Here is an 18,663-nt window from a genome sequence, read left to right on the forward strand (position 1 = left end):
TCGGAAGAATTAAGTGATAGGACTGGCTAGCTTTGTTAGGATGAATGGTCTGTTTTCGTCAAAAATTTCCCAGAGGTTTGCAGTGCCACTGGCTAAGACAGTTGTTTTGACCGGCATCCCATGATGCTCTGTGAGGCCTGAGTGACATCACAGAGCTGTTGCAGTCATGTGTAGAACTTTCAAGACCCAATCAGTACTCCAGCCTTCCACCACATATGTTTTTAAAAAAAATCCAAAAAAAAAAAAGTATTGTTTTCATTTTAGGGGTGCATTAGCTGATCATAATGAAAATATTAGCCTAGTGACACCTGGCTAATTTGTTTACATAATTAGCTATGTCTTGAAGTTATGTTCCAAAACAAGCCACAAAGCAGCCATCTCCTTACCCACAATTAGAAAACATGAGAGATGAAACACAAAAAAGATGTTCCAGAAGTGTCAAGAGCCATGACTTCAAGCAATAAAATGAGTCAGTCCAACTCTGCTGCTTTGTTGCATGGCTAATGTGTGCCCCGAGATTGGGACTCAGTGAGCACAATGAAATACTGTTTAATACATATATATATATATATATATATATATATATATATATATATATATATATATATATATATATATATAGTATATATTAGAGATACAGTAATCCCTCGCTATATCGCGCTTCGACTTTCGCGGCTTCACTCCATTGCGGATTTGAAATGTAAGCACATCTAAATATATATCACGGATTTTTCGCTGGTTCGCGGATTTCTGCAGACAATGGGTCTTTTAATTTATGCTACACGCTTCCTCAGTTTGTTTGCCCTGTTGATTTCATACAAGGGACGCTATTGGCGGATGGCTTAGAAGCTACCCAATCAGAGCATGTATTACATATTAACTAAAACTCCTCAATGATATAAGATATGCTTCCGCGCGGAGCTTGATTGTTTGCTTGTCTCTGCCTCTATCTCACCCTCTCTGACATTCTCTGCGCCTGACGGAGGGGCTGTGAGCAGAGGTGCTGTTTGCACAGAAGCTGTTTGCCTAGTGGATACGGATGCACCTCTAAGAAATGCCGTTTTATCGCGGTGCTTCCAAAAGCACACTTATAGATTTTTTGATGGTTTGCTTTAATCTCTCTCTCTCTCTCTCTCTCTCTCTGACGTTCTCTGCGCCTGACGGAGGAGATGTGAGCAGAGGTGCTGTTTGCACAGAGGCTGTTTGCTTAGAAGATACTGATGCTCCTCTAAAAAATGCCGCGGCAAACTTAAAAGCACACATATTGATTTTTTGATTGTTTGCTTTTCTTTGCGAGCGCTCTCTCTCTCTGAAATTCTCTGTTCCTGAAGAGAAGAAGATCTATTTGCATTCTTTTAATTGTGAGAAAGAACTGTCATCTCTGTCTTGTCATGGAGCACAGTTTAAACTTTTGACTAAAGGGTGTTATTTCATGTCTAGAGGGCTCTAATAATGTTAACAGTGTGGGAGAGTTTATAAGGACTTAAAATATATAAAAACAACTACACAAACATATGGTTTCTACTTCGCGGATTTTCATCTATCGTGGGGGGTTCTGGAACGCAACCCCCGCGATCGAGGAGGGATTACTGTATTTGAATTCCTTTGAGACCCTCCCCAATGAGGCGACACTTGGAAACACGATTGACCCGTCTGTAAAGGGCTGCTTGTCTGTTGCCGAAGCAACTGCAGGTTCGCAGCACCACAGAGGCAACTGCAAGCTCACCGCCTCCTCGCACAACACATCTGTCGCCCGATGGGTGATGCAGGGAACATTCTAACTTGGCCACTGACCTGGCCCGGCCCTGACCATATGCTGTGTCTGTATGTAGTAGAGAGGTAGCTCCCACATCTATAAATAACCTTGCTTTTCCTATTTCAAGTTGAATAAAGCTGGGTTTCCTGAATACTTTAGGCTTAACCTCATCTTGTGAGTGCAAGTCAATGACTCACGCATCACAATATAGTATACAGTATATCATTGTGCTCACAGAGTTCCAACCATATTGCTAGTTTGCGGCCATTTGTTGCATTTTGCTCGTGGTCTGTGTCTTTTGTTGTTTGAGGCCAGTGACTTGGGGTGGGGCGGTGCTTCAATTTGCCGCCCTCCAACATATCTGAATATTTTAACCTATTTAAACAGAAAATTAAAATGACTTATAGAGAAAAATTAAGATTCATTTTGCATAGATTTATTCATATATGGGTGTCGCAGTGGGTAGCGTTGCTGCCTCACATTAAGGAGACCTGGGTTCGCTTCCTGGGTCCTCCCTGCGTGGAGTTTGCATGTTCTCCCCGTGCCTGCGTGGGTTTCCTCCCACAATCCAAAGACATGCAGGTTAGGTGCATTGGCAATCCTAAATTGCCCCTAGTGTGTGCTTGATGTGTGTGTGTGTGTGTGTCTTGCGGTGGGCTGGCACCCTTGCCTGGGGTTTGTTTCCTGCCTTGTGCCCTGTGTTGGCTGGGATTGGCTCCAGCAGACCCCGTGACCCTGTAGTTAGGATATAGAGGGTTGGATAATGGATGGATTGATTATTCATATATATAGAGAAACAGCAAAAATTCTTCACATATAATTATTCATAAGCATCAACTAGACAAGAAAATAGTATAGATGCACTGATAAGCTGTGTTCTGTGTTATTAGTTTAATATAATTACGCTGTGAAAACCAGAACCAGTGTAGTGTACAAGTGATAGGTGGGGATGTTTTCTGCGCAGAGCAAGAACGCATTCGGATTTGATAACGAAACAAAATTATAAATTGTGAATTAGTTGTTCATCTTCCTAGAAATTATTATCGGTGTAATGTTTCTGTTTATTTTTGTTATTGCCTCATAAATTTCAGCTGCTGTGTCTGATGCCGTCACAGAAGGACAGTATGAAAATTATTTTTGAAGCATTTTTGGATAAAAATCAGAGAATTTGTCTTGCTTCATTCATGAGTGATATTTTTCTGAACCCTGCTGCTTACACATGAATTGTACTGAGCCTTTTGGCCACTAATGCCACCTCCTCCACCTGCCCCTGGCTGCGCCAGTGTTTGAGGCATGGTGGAGCAGTTGTTAGTACTGCTGGCTCACAGCTCAGGTCACATTTTTGGCTACAATATTCAATTTAGTCCAAAGTTGGCAGACAGTTCCTTAGTCCTCAGGGACAATAAAACACCACTGCACCCTTATAAGTCATTCAAAACTAGATCATGTCCTCCATTAACTTCAATGTATTTCATAAAGTTCAGAGAAGACCTTGAACATTTCTGTGTATTCACAAAACTCACAACAAAGTGAACTCTGCAGTGTTCGCTCATCACTGCTCAGAAGGTTCATTAATAACCAAAATAAAGAATAAACCTTAATTGTAGCTCAGAAAAATAATATTAAAGGAAAATATTTTTTAACAAAACACAATCACTACAAAATGAGTGAGTGATGGCTGAGGTTAGTGGTTGACCAGTTGTGTGAACACAGTACACCAAAGGGCCTTTTGTTGTAAGTTATTCGAATGAAGACAATTGCTTGACTTACACGTTGGGCACTATGTTCAGACGTCCGGCATCAGGAGGATTATTCTCTTTGTATGAAGAAGACGTGAGCTGTCTGTAGCGGATGCTGCCATCTTCCAATCCCAGTGGAAAATTGCATAGCTCTTTGGGATACAGCGAGGGTTAAAAAGAATCAATGGAACATACGAAAAATCTCGTCAAGTTCAAAGTTCAATGCCTTGTCTCCTAAACCACATTATCTACCCAGCCCAATTTCTCTTAAGAAAAGTTCTTGGAATTACAAGATATTGTACGCACTCCTAATTATTAGTTAATATCTCATAACTACAAGATTAGATCTCATAATAATGAAATAGGAACTTGTAATCATAAGTTAAGATCTCCATCTAATTCTTCTGTTCTTTAGAAGCACTGCAGAACTATGGTCACAATTAATTATAAATTTAAAACACAAAATAACTGATCACGTAAGTACCGTATATACTCATGTTTCAGTCGACACTTACATTTTTTTTTTTTACATCTTCTTGCCTCACATATATATAATACAGTGGTGTGAAAAACTATTTGCCCCCTTCCTGATTCCTTATTCTTTTGCATGTTTGTCACACAAAATGTTTCTGATCATCAAACACATTTAACCATTAGTCAAATATAACACAAGTAAACACAAAATGCAGTTTTTAAATGATGGTTTTTATTATTTAGGGAGAAAAAAAATCCAAACCTACATGGCCCTGTGTGAAAAAGTAATTGCCCCCTTGTTCAAAAATCACCTAACTGTGGTGTATGACACCTGAGTTCAATTTCCGTAGTCACCCCCAGGCCTGATTACTGCCACACTTGTTTCAATCAAGAAATCACTTAAATAGGAGCTGCCTGACACAGAGAAGTAGACCAAAAGCACCTCAAAAGCTAGACATCATGCCAAGATCCAAAGAAATTCAGGAACAAATGAGAACAGAAGTAATTGAGATCTATCAGTCTGGTAAAGGTTATAAAGCCATTTCTAAAGCTTTGGGACTCCAGTGAACCACAGTGAGAGCCATTATCCACAAATGGCAAAAACATGGAACAGTGGTGAACCTTCCCAGGAGTGGCCGGCCGACCAAAATTACCCCAAGAGCGCAAAGACGACTCATCCGAGAGGTCACAAAAGACCCCAGGACAACGTCTAAAGAACTGCAGGCCTCACTTGTCTCAATTAAGGTCAGTGTTCACGACTCCACCATAAGAAAGAGACTGGGCAAAAACGGCCTGCATGGCAGATTTCCAAGACGCAAACTACTGTTAAGCAAAAGAACATTAGGGCTCGTCTCAATTTTGCTAAGAAACATCTCAATGATTGCCAAGACTTTTGGGAAAATACCTTGTGGACTGATGAGACAAAAGTTGAACTTTTTGAAAGGCAAATGTCCCGTTACATCTGGCGTAAAAGGAACACAGCATTTCAGAAAAGAACATCATACCAACAGTAAAATATGGTGGTGGTAGTGTGATGGTCTGGGGTTGTTTTGCTGCTTCAGGACCTGGAAGGCTTGCTGTGATAGATGGAACCATGAATTCTACTGTCTACCAAAAATCCTGAAGGAGAATGTCCGGCCATCTGTTCGTCAACTCAAGCTGAAGCGATCTTGGGTGCTGCAACAGGACAATGACCCAAAACACACCAGCAAATCCACCTCTGAATGGCTGAAGAAAAACAAAATGAAGACTTTGGAGTGGCCTAGTCAAAGTCCTGACCTGAATCCAATTGAGATGCTATGGCATGACCTTAAAAAGGTGGTTCATGCTAGAAAGCCCTCAAATAAAGCTGAATTACAACAATTCTGCAAAGATGAGTGGGCCAAAATTCCTCCAGAGCGCTGTAAAAGACTCATTGCAAGTTATCGCAAACGCTTGATTGCAGTTATTGCTGCTAAGGGTGGCCCAACCAGTTATTAGGTTCAGGGGCAATTACTTTTTCACACAGGGCCATGTAGGTTTGGATTTTTTCTCCCTAAATAATAAAACCATCATTTAAAAACTGCATTTTGTGTTTACTTGTGTTATATTTGACTAATGGTTAAATGTGTTTGATGATCAGAAACATTTTGTGTGACAAACATGCAAAAGAATAAGAAATCAGGAAGGGGGCAAATAGTTTTTCACACCACTGTATATATATAATATATTTTCCATAGTTGGTTTAGGTGAAAATTTAAAAATAAAATGTACCATATATACTTGCGTATAAGTCAGGTCTTGAAATCTGAAGAATCGATCATAAAATCAGACCCCGACTTATATGCCTGTTCAAAAATACGACACTTTTTTTTACATCTTCTTGCTTCCTCCAATCTCTCATCAGTTTCTCAGACGCATCAAATTTTGTTGCAATAGCGCAGTTACCAAATTTTTTCGCTTCTTCAACGATGTTTAATTTAAAACCAGCTTCATATTTTCTTCTGATCGAACGCTCCATCATAGATAAGGGATGCTCTTACGATAAAGGTGTATGAGGGGGTGAGATACAAAAAACACAAATCAGTGCAAACGTCGCTTCGGAATAGTTTGGGTCTTACCGTGTGGTCAAGTAGGCAAAATAGAGAGAGAGAGAGCGGTTAGGAGTGTGCACTGACACAGCACATTGCCACAGAAACATAGAAAAAGAAGGTTGTGTGCTCCGTGGTTACTATCTCAGGTGGGCGTTAGCATTTCATAATCTTTTGGACCAATAGCGTGAGTTTTCCGCATTCGACTTATACAACCGAAATTATAAAATACCGGAAATTATACAGTAAAATCAAGTCCCGACTTATCCATGGGAGAACTTATCTGAAACTATATACGGTAGCCTGTAGGAAGAACTATTGATAATTTAAAATATGTAGGATCAGTGGCAGCCTGAAGTGGAAAACTAGATGCAAAGATAACCAACAAAGTGCAGTGTGGATGGAATAAATGGAAGAAGAAAGTATCAGGTGTGTTGTGTGATCGAAGAATTAAGATGAAGGTTAAAGTGATGGTTTGTAAGATCAGCAATGATATATGGAGCTGAGAAATGGGCAAAAAAGGAGCTCAGGAGAAGTTGAATATGGCAGAAATGAGAAGAGGTTGAGATGTGGATTTACAGAAAAGGACAGAATAAGAAACGAGACGATCAGAGGTACAAGAAAAGTGAGAGCGAGAGATGTGAGAAAGGACACTGGGGTGTGGACATGTGGTGAGGAGAGACAATGAAGATGTGGGCAAAAGAGTGGTAGGAATGGAAGTATAGGGGAAGAGAAGGCAGTGGAGGACAAAAGAGAGGTGGATGAATAAAATATAAAAAGAAAGCTGTGTGCTCCGTGGTTACTCTCTCAGGTGATGTCATAATCTCTTGGACCAATAGCGTGAATTTTCCGCATTCGATTTATACGACCGACATTATAAAATACCAGAAATTATACGGTAAAATCAAGTCCCAATTTATCTACGGGAGAACTTATTCACAAGTACCTACGGTATTCACCCTCTTCGTGTCAGTGTTTGTAGCCGCAGATTTGGCAGCCGTGACAGCTCTGAGTCTGTGCGTTCAGGTGTCTGTGCAAGTAAGTGAACAGCCTTCATTAAGTCCATCCATGAATTATTACTTGGATTGAGATCTGGGCACTCCAGGACATTAGCATTGTTGTTTTTAAGCCGTTCCTGTGTAACTTTGACTTTATGCTTGGGGTCTTTGTCAAGCTGGAAAACAAATCGTCTCGCATGGTGCAGGTTTCTTGCAGAATGCATCAGGTTTTCCTTCAGGATCTCCCCATATTTGTCTGCATCCATTTTAGTCTCGCAAGTCTTCCAGGGCCTGCTGCAGAGAAGCATCCCCAACAGCCCGATGCTACCACTGCCATGTTTCGCGGAGAGGATGATGTGTTTTTGATAATGTGGAGCGGTCAACCATGGTATTCAGTCTGCTGGTGGTCAAAAAGCTCAACTTACATGTCATCAGACCACAGAATCTTCTTCCAGCTGACTTCAGAGTCTCCCATGTAACATTCAGGGAAACTCCAGCCAAGATGTCACATGTGTGATTTTTTTCACGGCTGCTTTCTTTTTGTCACTTTCTCATTAAAGCTGCGACTGGTGAAGCACCCAAGCATCATTTGTCTTCTCTAGTCTCAGTCACTGTCGCTTGTAACGTCTTCAAAGTTCTCATAGGTCGTTTGCTGGCCTCCCTCTCTAGTCTTCTTCTTGCACTGTCCCTCAGTTTTTGTGGACGGCCTGCCCTTGCAGATTCACAGCTCTGCCATATTCTTTCCATTTCTTAATGACTTAACTGGACTACGAGGGTGATTCAATGATGTTTTTCTATCTTCATTCCCTGATTTCTGCTTTTAAAATCTCCCTTTCGCCGAGTTACTTTGATGATTCAATATGGACTCACCACAAGTTGGCTCTTCCACACCCTCAAACAGGTGTCGCTAGACGACAATCAACTAAAATCTCAGACAGGTGAGGAGGCTGGGTGGTCTCGTGGCCTCTGGACCCCTGCAGATTTTATTTATTCTCTCCAGCTGTCTGGAGTTTTTTTGCTTTTTCTGTCCTCCCTGGCCATCGGACCTTACTCTTCTTATTCTATGTTAATCAGTGTTGTTTTATTTTAATTCTTACTTGTCTTTTATTTCTCTTTCTTCATCATGTAAAGCTCTTTGAGCTACATTATTTGTATGAAAATGTGCTATATAAATAAATGTTGTTGTAAAATCTGTGACTTCTAAGACCAGTTGGCTACACTGGTGATGTTTAGGGGTGTCATATTAATTAGAATGAATACTTAAGCAATCAGTTACATTGTGTTTTATATTTGTTATTCATTCAGACCACTTTGTAGAGATCTGTTTTCACTTTGACATCAAAATGTCCTATTCTGCTGATCGATGTCCAAAAAGCTAAATTAAATCCTCTGGGATTCAATGTTGTACAACAATAAGCTGTGAAAACTCCCCAGGGGTTGGATACTTTTTACTGACAGGCATATTGGCTCAAAAGCGGGAGTAAGCAATTTAGAAGACACATGATAGAAAGCTACTGCAGATCATAAATTTATTTCTCACCTTTAGGCTTTGGAATTCTAGTTCTTTCATGTTCCTTCTAAACGGAAATAAAACACTCAATTATGAAATGAAATAAAAGTTTGGAGGAGGATCACAATATTGTAAAATAGGCAAGCAAGCAATGGTAAAAAATTGGACAGCTTCATTGCTGCAGTAAGGTTTGCGTTCACAAAGTTGAATTTCTCGCAGTGTTTAGGTTTCTAATAGCTTGTCTTACCATCACAGTGCTCGTCCTTCCCGTGCCACCAGTGAGGGTAGAATGGGTAGGTGTGGCTCCCGATAACCTGAAATGATAGAAAATAAGTATCAAAGCTATTTACTTGCATCTTTATGTTTCTTTATTGAAATGAGTTCAAAGGTCATGGACACACTAAATCTTAGTAAATTGTCTCACTGGAAAAGATATTTGTATTAAATTTTCTATTGGGAAGTTTGAATTGTCCTCACGGGCAGCACGGTGGTGCAGTGGTAGCGCTGCTGCCTCGCAGTAAGGAGAACTGGGTTTGCTTCCCGGGTCCTCCCTACATGGAGTTTGCATGTTCTCCCCGTGTCTGCGTGGGTTTCCTCCCACCGTCCAAAGACATGCAGGTTAGGTGCATTGGTGATCCTAAATTGTCCCTAGTGTGTGCTTGGTGTGTGTGTGTGTATGCCCTGCGTGGGCTGGCGCCCTGCCCGGGGATTCGTTCGTGCCTTGCACCCTGTGTTGGCTGGGATTGGTTCCAGCAGACCCCCCGACCCTGTGTTACGATATAGCAGGTTGGATAATGACTGACTGACTGACCAACTGAATTGCCCTCACCACCTACAGCTCCATGTACAATCAAATGTGCTGCATTGTCAATATGAGCTTTCGAAAATGACTCAACCAGAACCTGTGATCGTCAGCAGTAGTGGTCATCCCGAGATTAGAACTGACACATCCCTTCTCATCTGAGCCGTTCTCACAGTCAATTCTGCCATCACATCGTTGGCTCAGGTTAAGACAGACATTTGTGTTTAGGCAGTTGAACTGGGTAGAGAGGCATCCTGGCACAGTACCTACACAGCAAATAAGCATTCAGGAATGAGTTAAAAGAAGGAAATCACAAGTGATACAGAATCAAAATGTCATCAAGCCATTCCTTTTTCAAAGAAAGTGATCTTTATATTGACAATGTGTTGATACCTTTTAATCAACTTTGTTATAAATATTGAATTCTCTCAACACACTTACACTAACTCAGCCAGTTATTAGGAAGACCTGTGCAGCTGCTTATCCACGCAGTAACTAATCAGCCAATCACGTGGCAGCAGCAATCTGCATAAAATCCTGTGGCTGCAGTTCAGGAGCTAATGACATGTGGTCCGCAGCACTGCGCCGATTTTAAATACATAATAGACGTGCTTGCGCTGGGGAGTGGAGCAGGTGATCGCACATGCAGCCGATCCCCAGCATATAAACAGATTTGAAAGAAAGACAAGAAAAAAATGGAGGTTAAAGTAGAGAGTGTGAAGCAAACAGGAAACAAGAAAGAGCCAGTACAGGAGTGAGGAGGCAGCCAGTCAGGAGCAGGAGAGCACCAGGAAGACAGCATGCAGTTGATGCTCGGGGTTGCAGTGATGGTTCGTTCCAGCTCAGCGACTTAAGAGAGCCGTATTGGCGACAGAGGCTCGGATGGTGAGCCTTTCCTTTGTCCATGGGAGAGGTTCGGATTGGGAGGCCTACTGTGTGGGTGGCCATGGAAGCAGTAGGGGGCTGGGCCTCTAGACCACTGAAAGAAAGCTGAGTCTGTTGAGCTGCAAGGTTTTTACAGATAAGCTGGGGAGGCGTCAGTTTTAATGGACTGCACTAGGGTACGAGTTTTCAGGGACAGTATCCTGCATTATTGGCTTTAACCTTGGAAAGGAATATTTTTAACCTCCACTTGCACTTTGTTTTTTTATGGATGATTTATTGATTGAAGATTGTGCACTGCACTTTGGACATATTTTTTTCCTTTAATAAAAACACTGAGCATTTTTACACCTTCCCCTTGATTGGATGTGTGTTTTTCCTCATCTGCTGGCTCATCCCGGTCATGACTATCGACGCTGTTGGGTTCAAGAGGTTCCCAAAGCAGAAGTGGGAGCATGGAGCTGACATGCACCATCACTGAGCTTCATGTAATGTTCACATCAAACACCTAAATAGGGAACAAATGTGATCTCAATGATTTGGACCGTGGCATGATTGTTGGTGCCACATGGGCTGGTTTGAGCATTTCTGTGACTGCTGATCTCCTGGGATTTTCACACACAGCAGTCTCTAGAGCAGGGGTCTCCAACGTGTTGCTCGTGAGTTACCGATGGATCGCCACCCCTTTCCAAGTAGCTTGCCAAAGGGTTAATGAATCCTACATACATTTGAAAACTTAATTAGTCAAATTAGGGGTGGGCAATCTTTCCAAAAAATCACATCACGATCCTTTTAACACAAAACTGCAATCTATCTTTTCAATGTAGCATACACAGAGAATATCCGGACTCAAACTCATCAAGACCTAAGTAACACTTTATTTTAAATATCAATCAAAGTTAAATTCAATTGTTCTCTCGTTTGCTAGCTAAGCAGAGTTAAGGTTACACCCCGAAGCTGGCGAGTGAGTGAGGAAGGACCCCCCCCGGCCCATCGCGTGGATCTCGCATACGCGCAAATAAATCGAACCGCAAGCGAACTTTGATACATAGGAAAATAAGAGAAGTTGCAAAATCAGCCAGAATGTTCAAGCAAATTATACAAAAAACCCAATCTAAATCCATTAAGTAGTTCTCTTGTGAAAAGCGGACAGACATAAAGACAGAGAGACATTGGATTTTATATATTATATGTTATTAAACCTTCAAAGTAATGTGCAGTTAACATCTCAACAGCATTCTCAGCATTTTTGGAGCTTCGTTGAGCCAGATAACTATAAGAATCTTCACCAATGGACTCTGAAAATGTCTGCTTTGTTTGGGTCTCCATACCTCTGTGAGTCTGACATGAATGTCATGAAATCAAAGTTCAGAACAAGACTGACAGACGAACATTGAAATGACTCCATAAGAGTGAACCTCAGTGGCTCCACGCCACCAGACACCTCAGTGCCAGTCATCTGACTAACTAAACAACACATCACACCAGTGAATAAAGTGACACAGTGACATGGAACAAAGTGACAAATGAATAAGGAATATCTGTGGATTTGGAATTGCATTGTTTGGTTTTGACAGCATTCATGTTTTAATTCAGTAGTGTGAGATACAGTAGAAAAGGCATACAGACATACAAAATGCACTTGCAGGTGAACTAAATATTTTTTTTTTGACGTTTTATTGCAAAATGTGAGTTGTGGACACCAACATTTTGTAAATGTTCAGGCAAAACGAGCTTATTCTGTTTGTTTGGGTTGAAATAAGCGATGAGAATAAACATTAGAAAACATGAGGAGCTTTTCATTATGTAAAAGTAGCTCTCAGGGGAAAAAAAGTTGGAGACCCCTGCTCTCGAGTTTACTCAGAAGTTTATGGAGGGAAATGCCTTGTTGATGAGAGTCTTCACAGATGGATGGACAGACTGGTTTGAGCTAACCGAAAGGCTTCAGTAACTCAGGTAACCATTCTGTACAACTGTGGTAGGCAGAAAAGCATGTCAGAATGTACATATTGGCAAATCTTAAGGCGGATGGGCTACAACAGCAGAAGACACCATTGGGTTCCACTCCTGTCAGCCAATAATGGAATCGGAGACTACATGGGGCACAGGCGCACCAAAACTGGACAGTTGAAGACTGGAAAAAAAGAAGACTGGTCTGATGAACCTTGAGTTCAGTTGAGGCGCACAGATGGTAGGATCAGAATTTGGTGCCAGCAGCATGAGTCCATGCGCCCACCCTGCCTTGTATCAACAGTCCAGGCTGGTGGTAGTGGAGCAATGGTTTGATGAATATTTTCTTGGCACACTTTGTACCCATTAATACCCATCAATCATCGCTTGAATGCCATAATCTATTTGAATAGTCTTGCTGACCACATGTATCTGTTCATTGCCACAATTATCCATCTTCTAATAGCTACTTCAAACATGATAATGCACCGTGTCACAAAGCAAAAGTCACCTCAAACTAGTTTCATGAACATGACAATGAGTCCTGTGTTCTTTTATGTCCTTCCCAGTCACCGGATCTGAATCTAATAGAACACCTTTGGGATGTGGGAGATCGGGAAGAATGTGCAGCTGACAAGTCTGCAGAAATCAGGTGATCAACATGGACCAGGATCTCAAAGGAATGTTTACAACATCTTGTGGAATCCATGCCAAACAGAACTAAGGCTATTTTGAGAGGAAAGGGGGCCCTTGATCAGTACTAGTAGAGTGTGCCAAAGAATGCCAGTGAGCTCAGTGAGTGTATTTTTGTATTTACAGTGTGGCAGGATGCTTCAGAGTGGAAGGGCTAGGGGGGAGAACATGCACTGGGCATTATCTCCCACCGAGTGCTAGATGGTGCCTCAGATTCCCACAGGGCATCAAAGGAGTTGGGTTCCGTGGGTGCCACCAGGGGCTGCTGCAGGGACTGTTGAGCCCTATTTCACTGGGATTCCGCCCCCCCCTAAAGTGTTTCCGGACCATACTAACAGACCACCGGAGGTGCTCCCGGTTGCAGGATAAAAGAAGGCAGCTGCTCCAGCAGCCACAGTCGGGAGGGAGAAGACGAAGCTTGCTGGAGGAAGAGTGGAGTTGGAACCAGAGAGAAGAGAAGAGAGACAGACAGAGAAAAAAGAATTCCTGTGTGATTTATTGATTACCGTGGTTCTTGTGTTTAATAGTGTACTGTTCTGGTGGGAAACTACTTGGAAGAATTTCCCACAGCTGAATAAAGCCAGTGTGTGTTGCAGAACTTGTGTCTGCGTTTGTCTGTGTCAAGTTTGGGGAGCTGGTGGAAGCCCTGCAGGCCACAACAGGTCAGAACCTTTTTCAGAAAGTATCTGCCAAACTGAGCTAGTAAGGAGGAGAAAGTCTTTAGTATCTCCACACTTTGCCAATTTATATCAGAGTGCTCAAGATCTAAGGCAATACTGGAAAAGAGAACTTAGGCAAAGCAAAGAATTGGATTATTCCAAAAATTTCATTCTTCATCAATTCAAGCAAAGGTTGCACTTTGGACACAACTCTGCAAATTAAAATTTTCTGAAATATATTTAATATTAGACACTATGTGTGAACAACATCAAACACTCCGGGCCTCATGGTTTGGGATCATCCTAAATGGAGATTTCTGCTTATCTTTCAGATGGGGCAGGATTTGCAATCATCTTAGATCTGGAGTAACACATGATGGGATTAGATGATCTACCAATAAACTCACTGTGAACGGGATTGGTATCTTCACTCAAGTTCTTCCACTCCTATTTTGCTGTTCTTTGTGATTAACTCTTTTCTGGGTCCCAGAATTAAATTCTAACATTTTTTTCTTTCTATATTTTGCATCCATTACGGATGACATCTCGATTTTCATGTGTGCCGCCATTCTGTTCGTCCCATTGATAGGAAACACTCTTGGTTGCCGAGAACGTGGCTTTGGAGGTCACAGCGCCTGACGTCATTGATACGAAGAGTTAAAAGCTTGTCTTTTCCTTGTCCGAGTTTGCGGCTACTCATATAAAAAACAAATAACCTTCACATGCACATTAGTTTTGCTACTCCTGGTTCTTCACTTTTTGCTTGGATTTTCCTTGCTTTATGATTTGGCTTATTTGAAACATTTTCATAGAAGATAAGGTGCTATTTAAATAAATGTCGTTGTTGTTGTTGATAGGGCGAGGAAATGAATGACAATCACTGAAACCGTTCGATAGCATGCCACTGTGCCCTCCTTTGCTGAACATTTTTATTTCTCGATTTAATGTATTGCAGACATTACACACTTCATGTATACACTGGGTTGCCCACTTGGATGACTTTGATATTTTATACATTAAAAAATTTACATTCTTATATTATTGTGCTCAAATAGGGAAAATGAGATTACCATTGATAATCGTTTGTATCATTGTTTACAGGTCCTTGTGTCCTTAAACCTCTCAGGTGCCATTGAAGGCCTTTCACCATTTCTAGAATTTTCTTTTTACCCTTATGTTCAGTCTTTGCACCCCATACTGTTTATAAAAAGAATTGAGCTTAGAAAACAAAAAAAAAATCAGTACCTTCTCCACAGCCGAGCAGCTCAGTTCTTAAGTAGATGCCATTATAGAAGTTATGTGGCACGATCCTGACAAAGCGGGCAGTCACCATCAAGTGCAGGTGGCTAATGGTGACACCAGAGTCATTTGTGTTTCCCAGAAACAGCTGTGTGAAAAGATAAAATGTGTTAATCTGAATTGAAGGTTTTGGACCATGAGGTTAAATAAGCACCATTTATGGGGTGGCAGTGGGCCTGGCATCCATACATGAGAGATAACATGACGGACAGACATTAATTCAGTGCATCCCCATCCACTTCTCATGTCATTCATAGTAAATGAAGGGAATCAAAAGAGGCCATTAAGGAAAGGGTTGCTTAAGCTGCGTAAAGCACTTTGGAACACTGTGTGCAATTTTAGTCCCCATGTTACAAGAAGAACATAACAATAGCACAATAGTACAGTCTAAGGAATGGAAGATAAACTGCAGGAATGAGCTACGAGGAGATATTGAAAGAGAGAGAATCTTTTCATCTTAAAAAAGTTTAAGGGGAGACATTACATGGGCTGAAGTAATGAAAGGTGAACTTTGATACTCTAAAATAAAGTCTTCATTAGGAAGCCACACGCAGGTAAATTTCACACACATTATTGAAAAACATTTGAACTTATACAGATCTGCGCAAAGAAGGAATTAGGATTAGGACTGTGGTCGTAAATGTCATTTTGGAGAGCTAACACTGTTCTGAATGATCTGTTCGCTTCAACACCATTTCATTAAAGCAATTGCTCAAGATTAAAAACAGCCCTGTTGATTTGACAACATGTTCAGCACTGCCAATGCATTGTTAAATGCTTGAACGGATGTGATGAAAAGAGAAGCCTTACCGGGCCAGGACGCCATATTGGATGGACTATGTACAGTGCATCCGGAAAGTATTCACAGTGCATCACTTTTTCTACATTTTGTTATGTTACAGACTTATTCCAAAATGGATTAGATTAATTTTTTCCTCAGAATTCTACACACAACACCCCATAATGACAATGTTAAAAAAGGTTACTTGAGGTTTTTGCAAATTTATTAAAAATAAAAAAATTGAGAAATCACATGTACATAAGTATTCACAGCCTTTGCCATGAAGCTCCAAATTGAGCTCAGGTGCATCCTGTTTCCCCTGATCATACTTGAGATGTTTCTGCAGCTTCATTGGAGTCCACCTGTGGTAAATTCAGTTGATTGGACATGATTTGGAAAGGCACACACCTGTCTGTAGAAGGTCCCACAGTTGCCAGTTCATGTCAGAGCACAAACCAAGCATGAAGTCAAAGGAATTGTCTGTAGACCTCCAAGACAGGATTGTCTCGAGGCACAAATCTGGGGAAGGTTACAGAAAAATTTCTGCTGCTTTGAAGGTCCCAATGAGCACAGTGGCCTCCATCATCAATAAGTGGAAGAAGTTCGAAACCACCAGGACTCTTCCTAGAGCTGGTCAGCCATCTAAACTGAGCGATCGGGGAGGAGAGCCTTAGTCAGGGAGGTGACCAAGAACCCAATGGTCACTATGTCAGAGCTCCAGAGGTCCTCTGTGGAGAGAGGAGAACCTTCCAGAAGGACAACTATCTCTGCAGCAATCCACCAATCAGGCCTGTATGGTAGAGTGGCCAGACGGTAGCCTCTCCTTAGTAAAAGGCACATGGCAGCCCGCCTGGAGTTTGCCAAAAGACACCTGAAGGACTCTCATACCATGAGAAACAAAATTCTGTGGTCTGATGAGACAAAGATTGAACTCTTTGGTGTGAATGCCAGGTGTCATGTTTGGTAGAAACCAGGCACTGCTCATCACCAGGCCAATACCATCCCTACAGTGAAGCATAGTGGTGGCAGCATCATGCTGTGGGGATGGAACTGGGAGACTAGTCAGGATAAAGGGAAAGATGACTGCAGCAATGTACAGAGACATCCTGGATGAAAACCTGCTCCAGAGCGCTCTTGACCTCAGACTGGGGCGACGGTTCATCTTTCAGCAGGACAACGACCCAAAGCACACAGCCAAGATATCAAAGGAGTGGCTTCAGGACAACTCTGTGAATGTCCTTGAGTGGCCCAGCCAGAGCTCAGACTTGAATCCAATTGAACATCTCTGGAGAGATCTTAAAATGGCTGTGCACCGATGCTTCCCATCCAACCTGATGGAGCTTGAGAGGTGATGCAAAGAGGAATGGGCAAAACTGACCAAGGATAGGTGTGCCAAGCTTGTGGCATCATATTCAAAAAGACTTGAGGCTGGAATTGCTGCCAAAGGTGCATCGACAAAGTATTGGGCAAAGGCTGTGAATACTTATGTACATGTGCTTTCTCAGTTTTTTTATTTTTAATAAATTTGCAAAAACCTCGAGTAAACTTTTTCACGTTGTCATTATGGGGTGTTGTGTGTAGAATTCTGAGGGAAAAAATGAATTTAATCCATTTTGGAATAAGGCTGTAACATAACAAAATGTGGAAAAAGTGATGCGCTGTGAATACTTTCAAGATGCACTGTAAGTGGAGGTGCAACTCAACCGGGATGGTTCTAAGTTCCTATCCCAGTCATGGCAATCATATACTGGACAGACAGAGGTTATCAGCAACAGCTTATCCTCCAGAGTGAAAGGTGGCAGTGCCACTCTGGTTTTGACTCCCAAAGGGTATCAAGGGAAATCCTGGGAGCCACCAGAAGACACTGCCAGGAGAAGGTTTCCCTACTTTGGAGAGATTCCACATGACCTGAAAGTGCTTTGCCATGACATCAAAAGTACCCCCGGGTCCAAAATGAAAGGAATCACCTCAGGAGGCAAACTTAACTGGAGGACCGAGATCATTGTTTGTGACTGTTGTGATTGTGTCATTTGGAGTTTGTATACCAAAAGAACGTACTGTGATTAATAAAATAACTTGTATTTGAACTTGAATCTGTGTCTGGGATTTAGGGGTTAATGCTGACCCCTTGTGGTCACACAAGCAATAATCAGTCAGTCAGCCAGTCATTGTCCAACCTGCTATATCCTAACACAGGGTCACAGGGGTCTCCTGGAGCCAATCCCAGCTAACACAGGGTTCAATGCAGGAATAAATCCCCAGGCAAGGCACCAGCCCACCGCAGACAAGCAATAGTAATTACAGATAAATAAACATACAAAATAAGCAATAAACAATTAGTAAATAATCTATATACTGTATATATAAAAGCCAAATATCACTGACTCACTTATCACGAAATCTCCCAAACCATGAGGATTTGGGACTTGAAATTTGGAATGTAGGTTACCCTTGGCCCATAGGTGCTCGTTAAGAAACGGTCTTAAAAATTTCGTGGTCCAAAGCGTGTGAAATTTCTTAATGTTTTTTACACCCATTCACTCCAGTTCTTTCTAAAATAAATTTCTTTAAAGTAAATTAAAAATACTTTCATTTTTCATGAGGAGTACAGGTTTTGTTTTGATATTTTCGAGTTTCCACAAAGCGTTTATAATTTGCCATTTATTTATCTTTATCTAGTCAGGTTATTCCAACGTATATTAAAGCAAATTTATGGGGTTTTTTTTTGACGATTTTGATTTTTATACTTTTTTTAATTTTATTCTTTTTCATACTTTCTTCACAAATTCTTCTATTAGGTTTATACCTCTTTAAATAAACCCATAAAACTATGACCGAGGAAGAAGGGATTTATATTGACGAAGTGGTCGTGGAGTGGATGAGCGTAGACAGGGCTTGTCTGTTCTCCTTGCTGGCCTACCTTGTGCACGGCACCACCTCTCTGGTCGCTAAGATGTTGGTTGAAATTGTTAGATTGCTTAGGATTTGTAATTTTTTTATTTTCTAAAAAACCCCTCGAAAATCTATTTTTAATATAATTAATATTATAAC

The 18,663-nt window shown here is 41.4% G+C and overlaps 1 protein-coding gene across 1 annotated transcript in view; it reads right to left on the bottom strand.

Annotated features, from left to right (window-relative positions):
* The window catches only part of scospondin (subcommissural organ spondin), a 417,078-nt gene that overhangs the window by 239,384 nt on the left and 159,031 nt on the right, over positions 1–18,663 (bottom strand). Inside the window, exons 42-44 of the mRNA XM_039754138.1 lie at positions 14,778–14,919; positions 9,449–9,614; positions 8,794–8,860 (exon numbers count right to left, since the gene is read on the bottom strand). Of these exons, the coding sequence (XP_039610072.1) occupies positions 8,794–8,860; positions 9,449–9,614; positions 14,778–14,919 (375 nt within the window). The remainder of the gene's footprint in view (positions 1–8,793; positions 8,861–9,448; positions 9,615–14,777; positions 14,920–18,663) is intronic.

Source organism: Polypterus senegalus, chromosome 5, assembly GCF_016835505.1.
Source record: "Polypterus senegalus isolate Bchr_013 chromosome 5, ASM1683550v1, whole genome shotgun sequence".
NCBI classification, from domain to species: Eukaryota; Metazoa; Chordata; class Cladistia; order Polypteriformes; family Polypteridae; genus Polypterus; species Polypterus senegalus.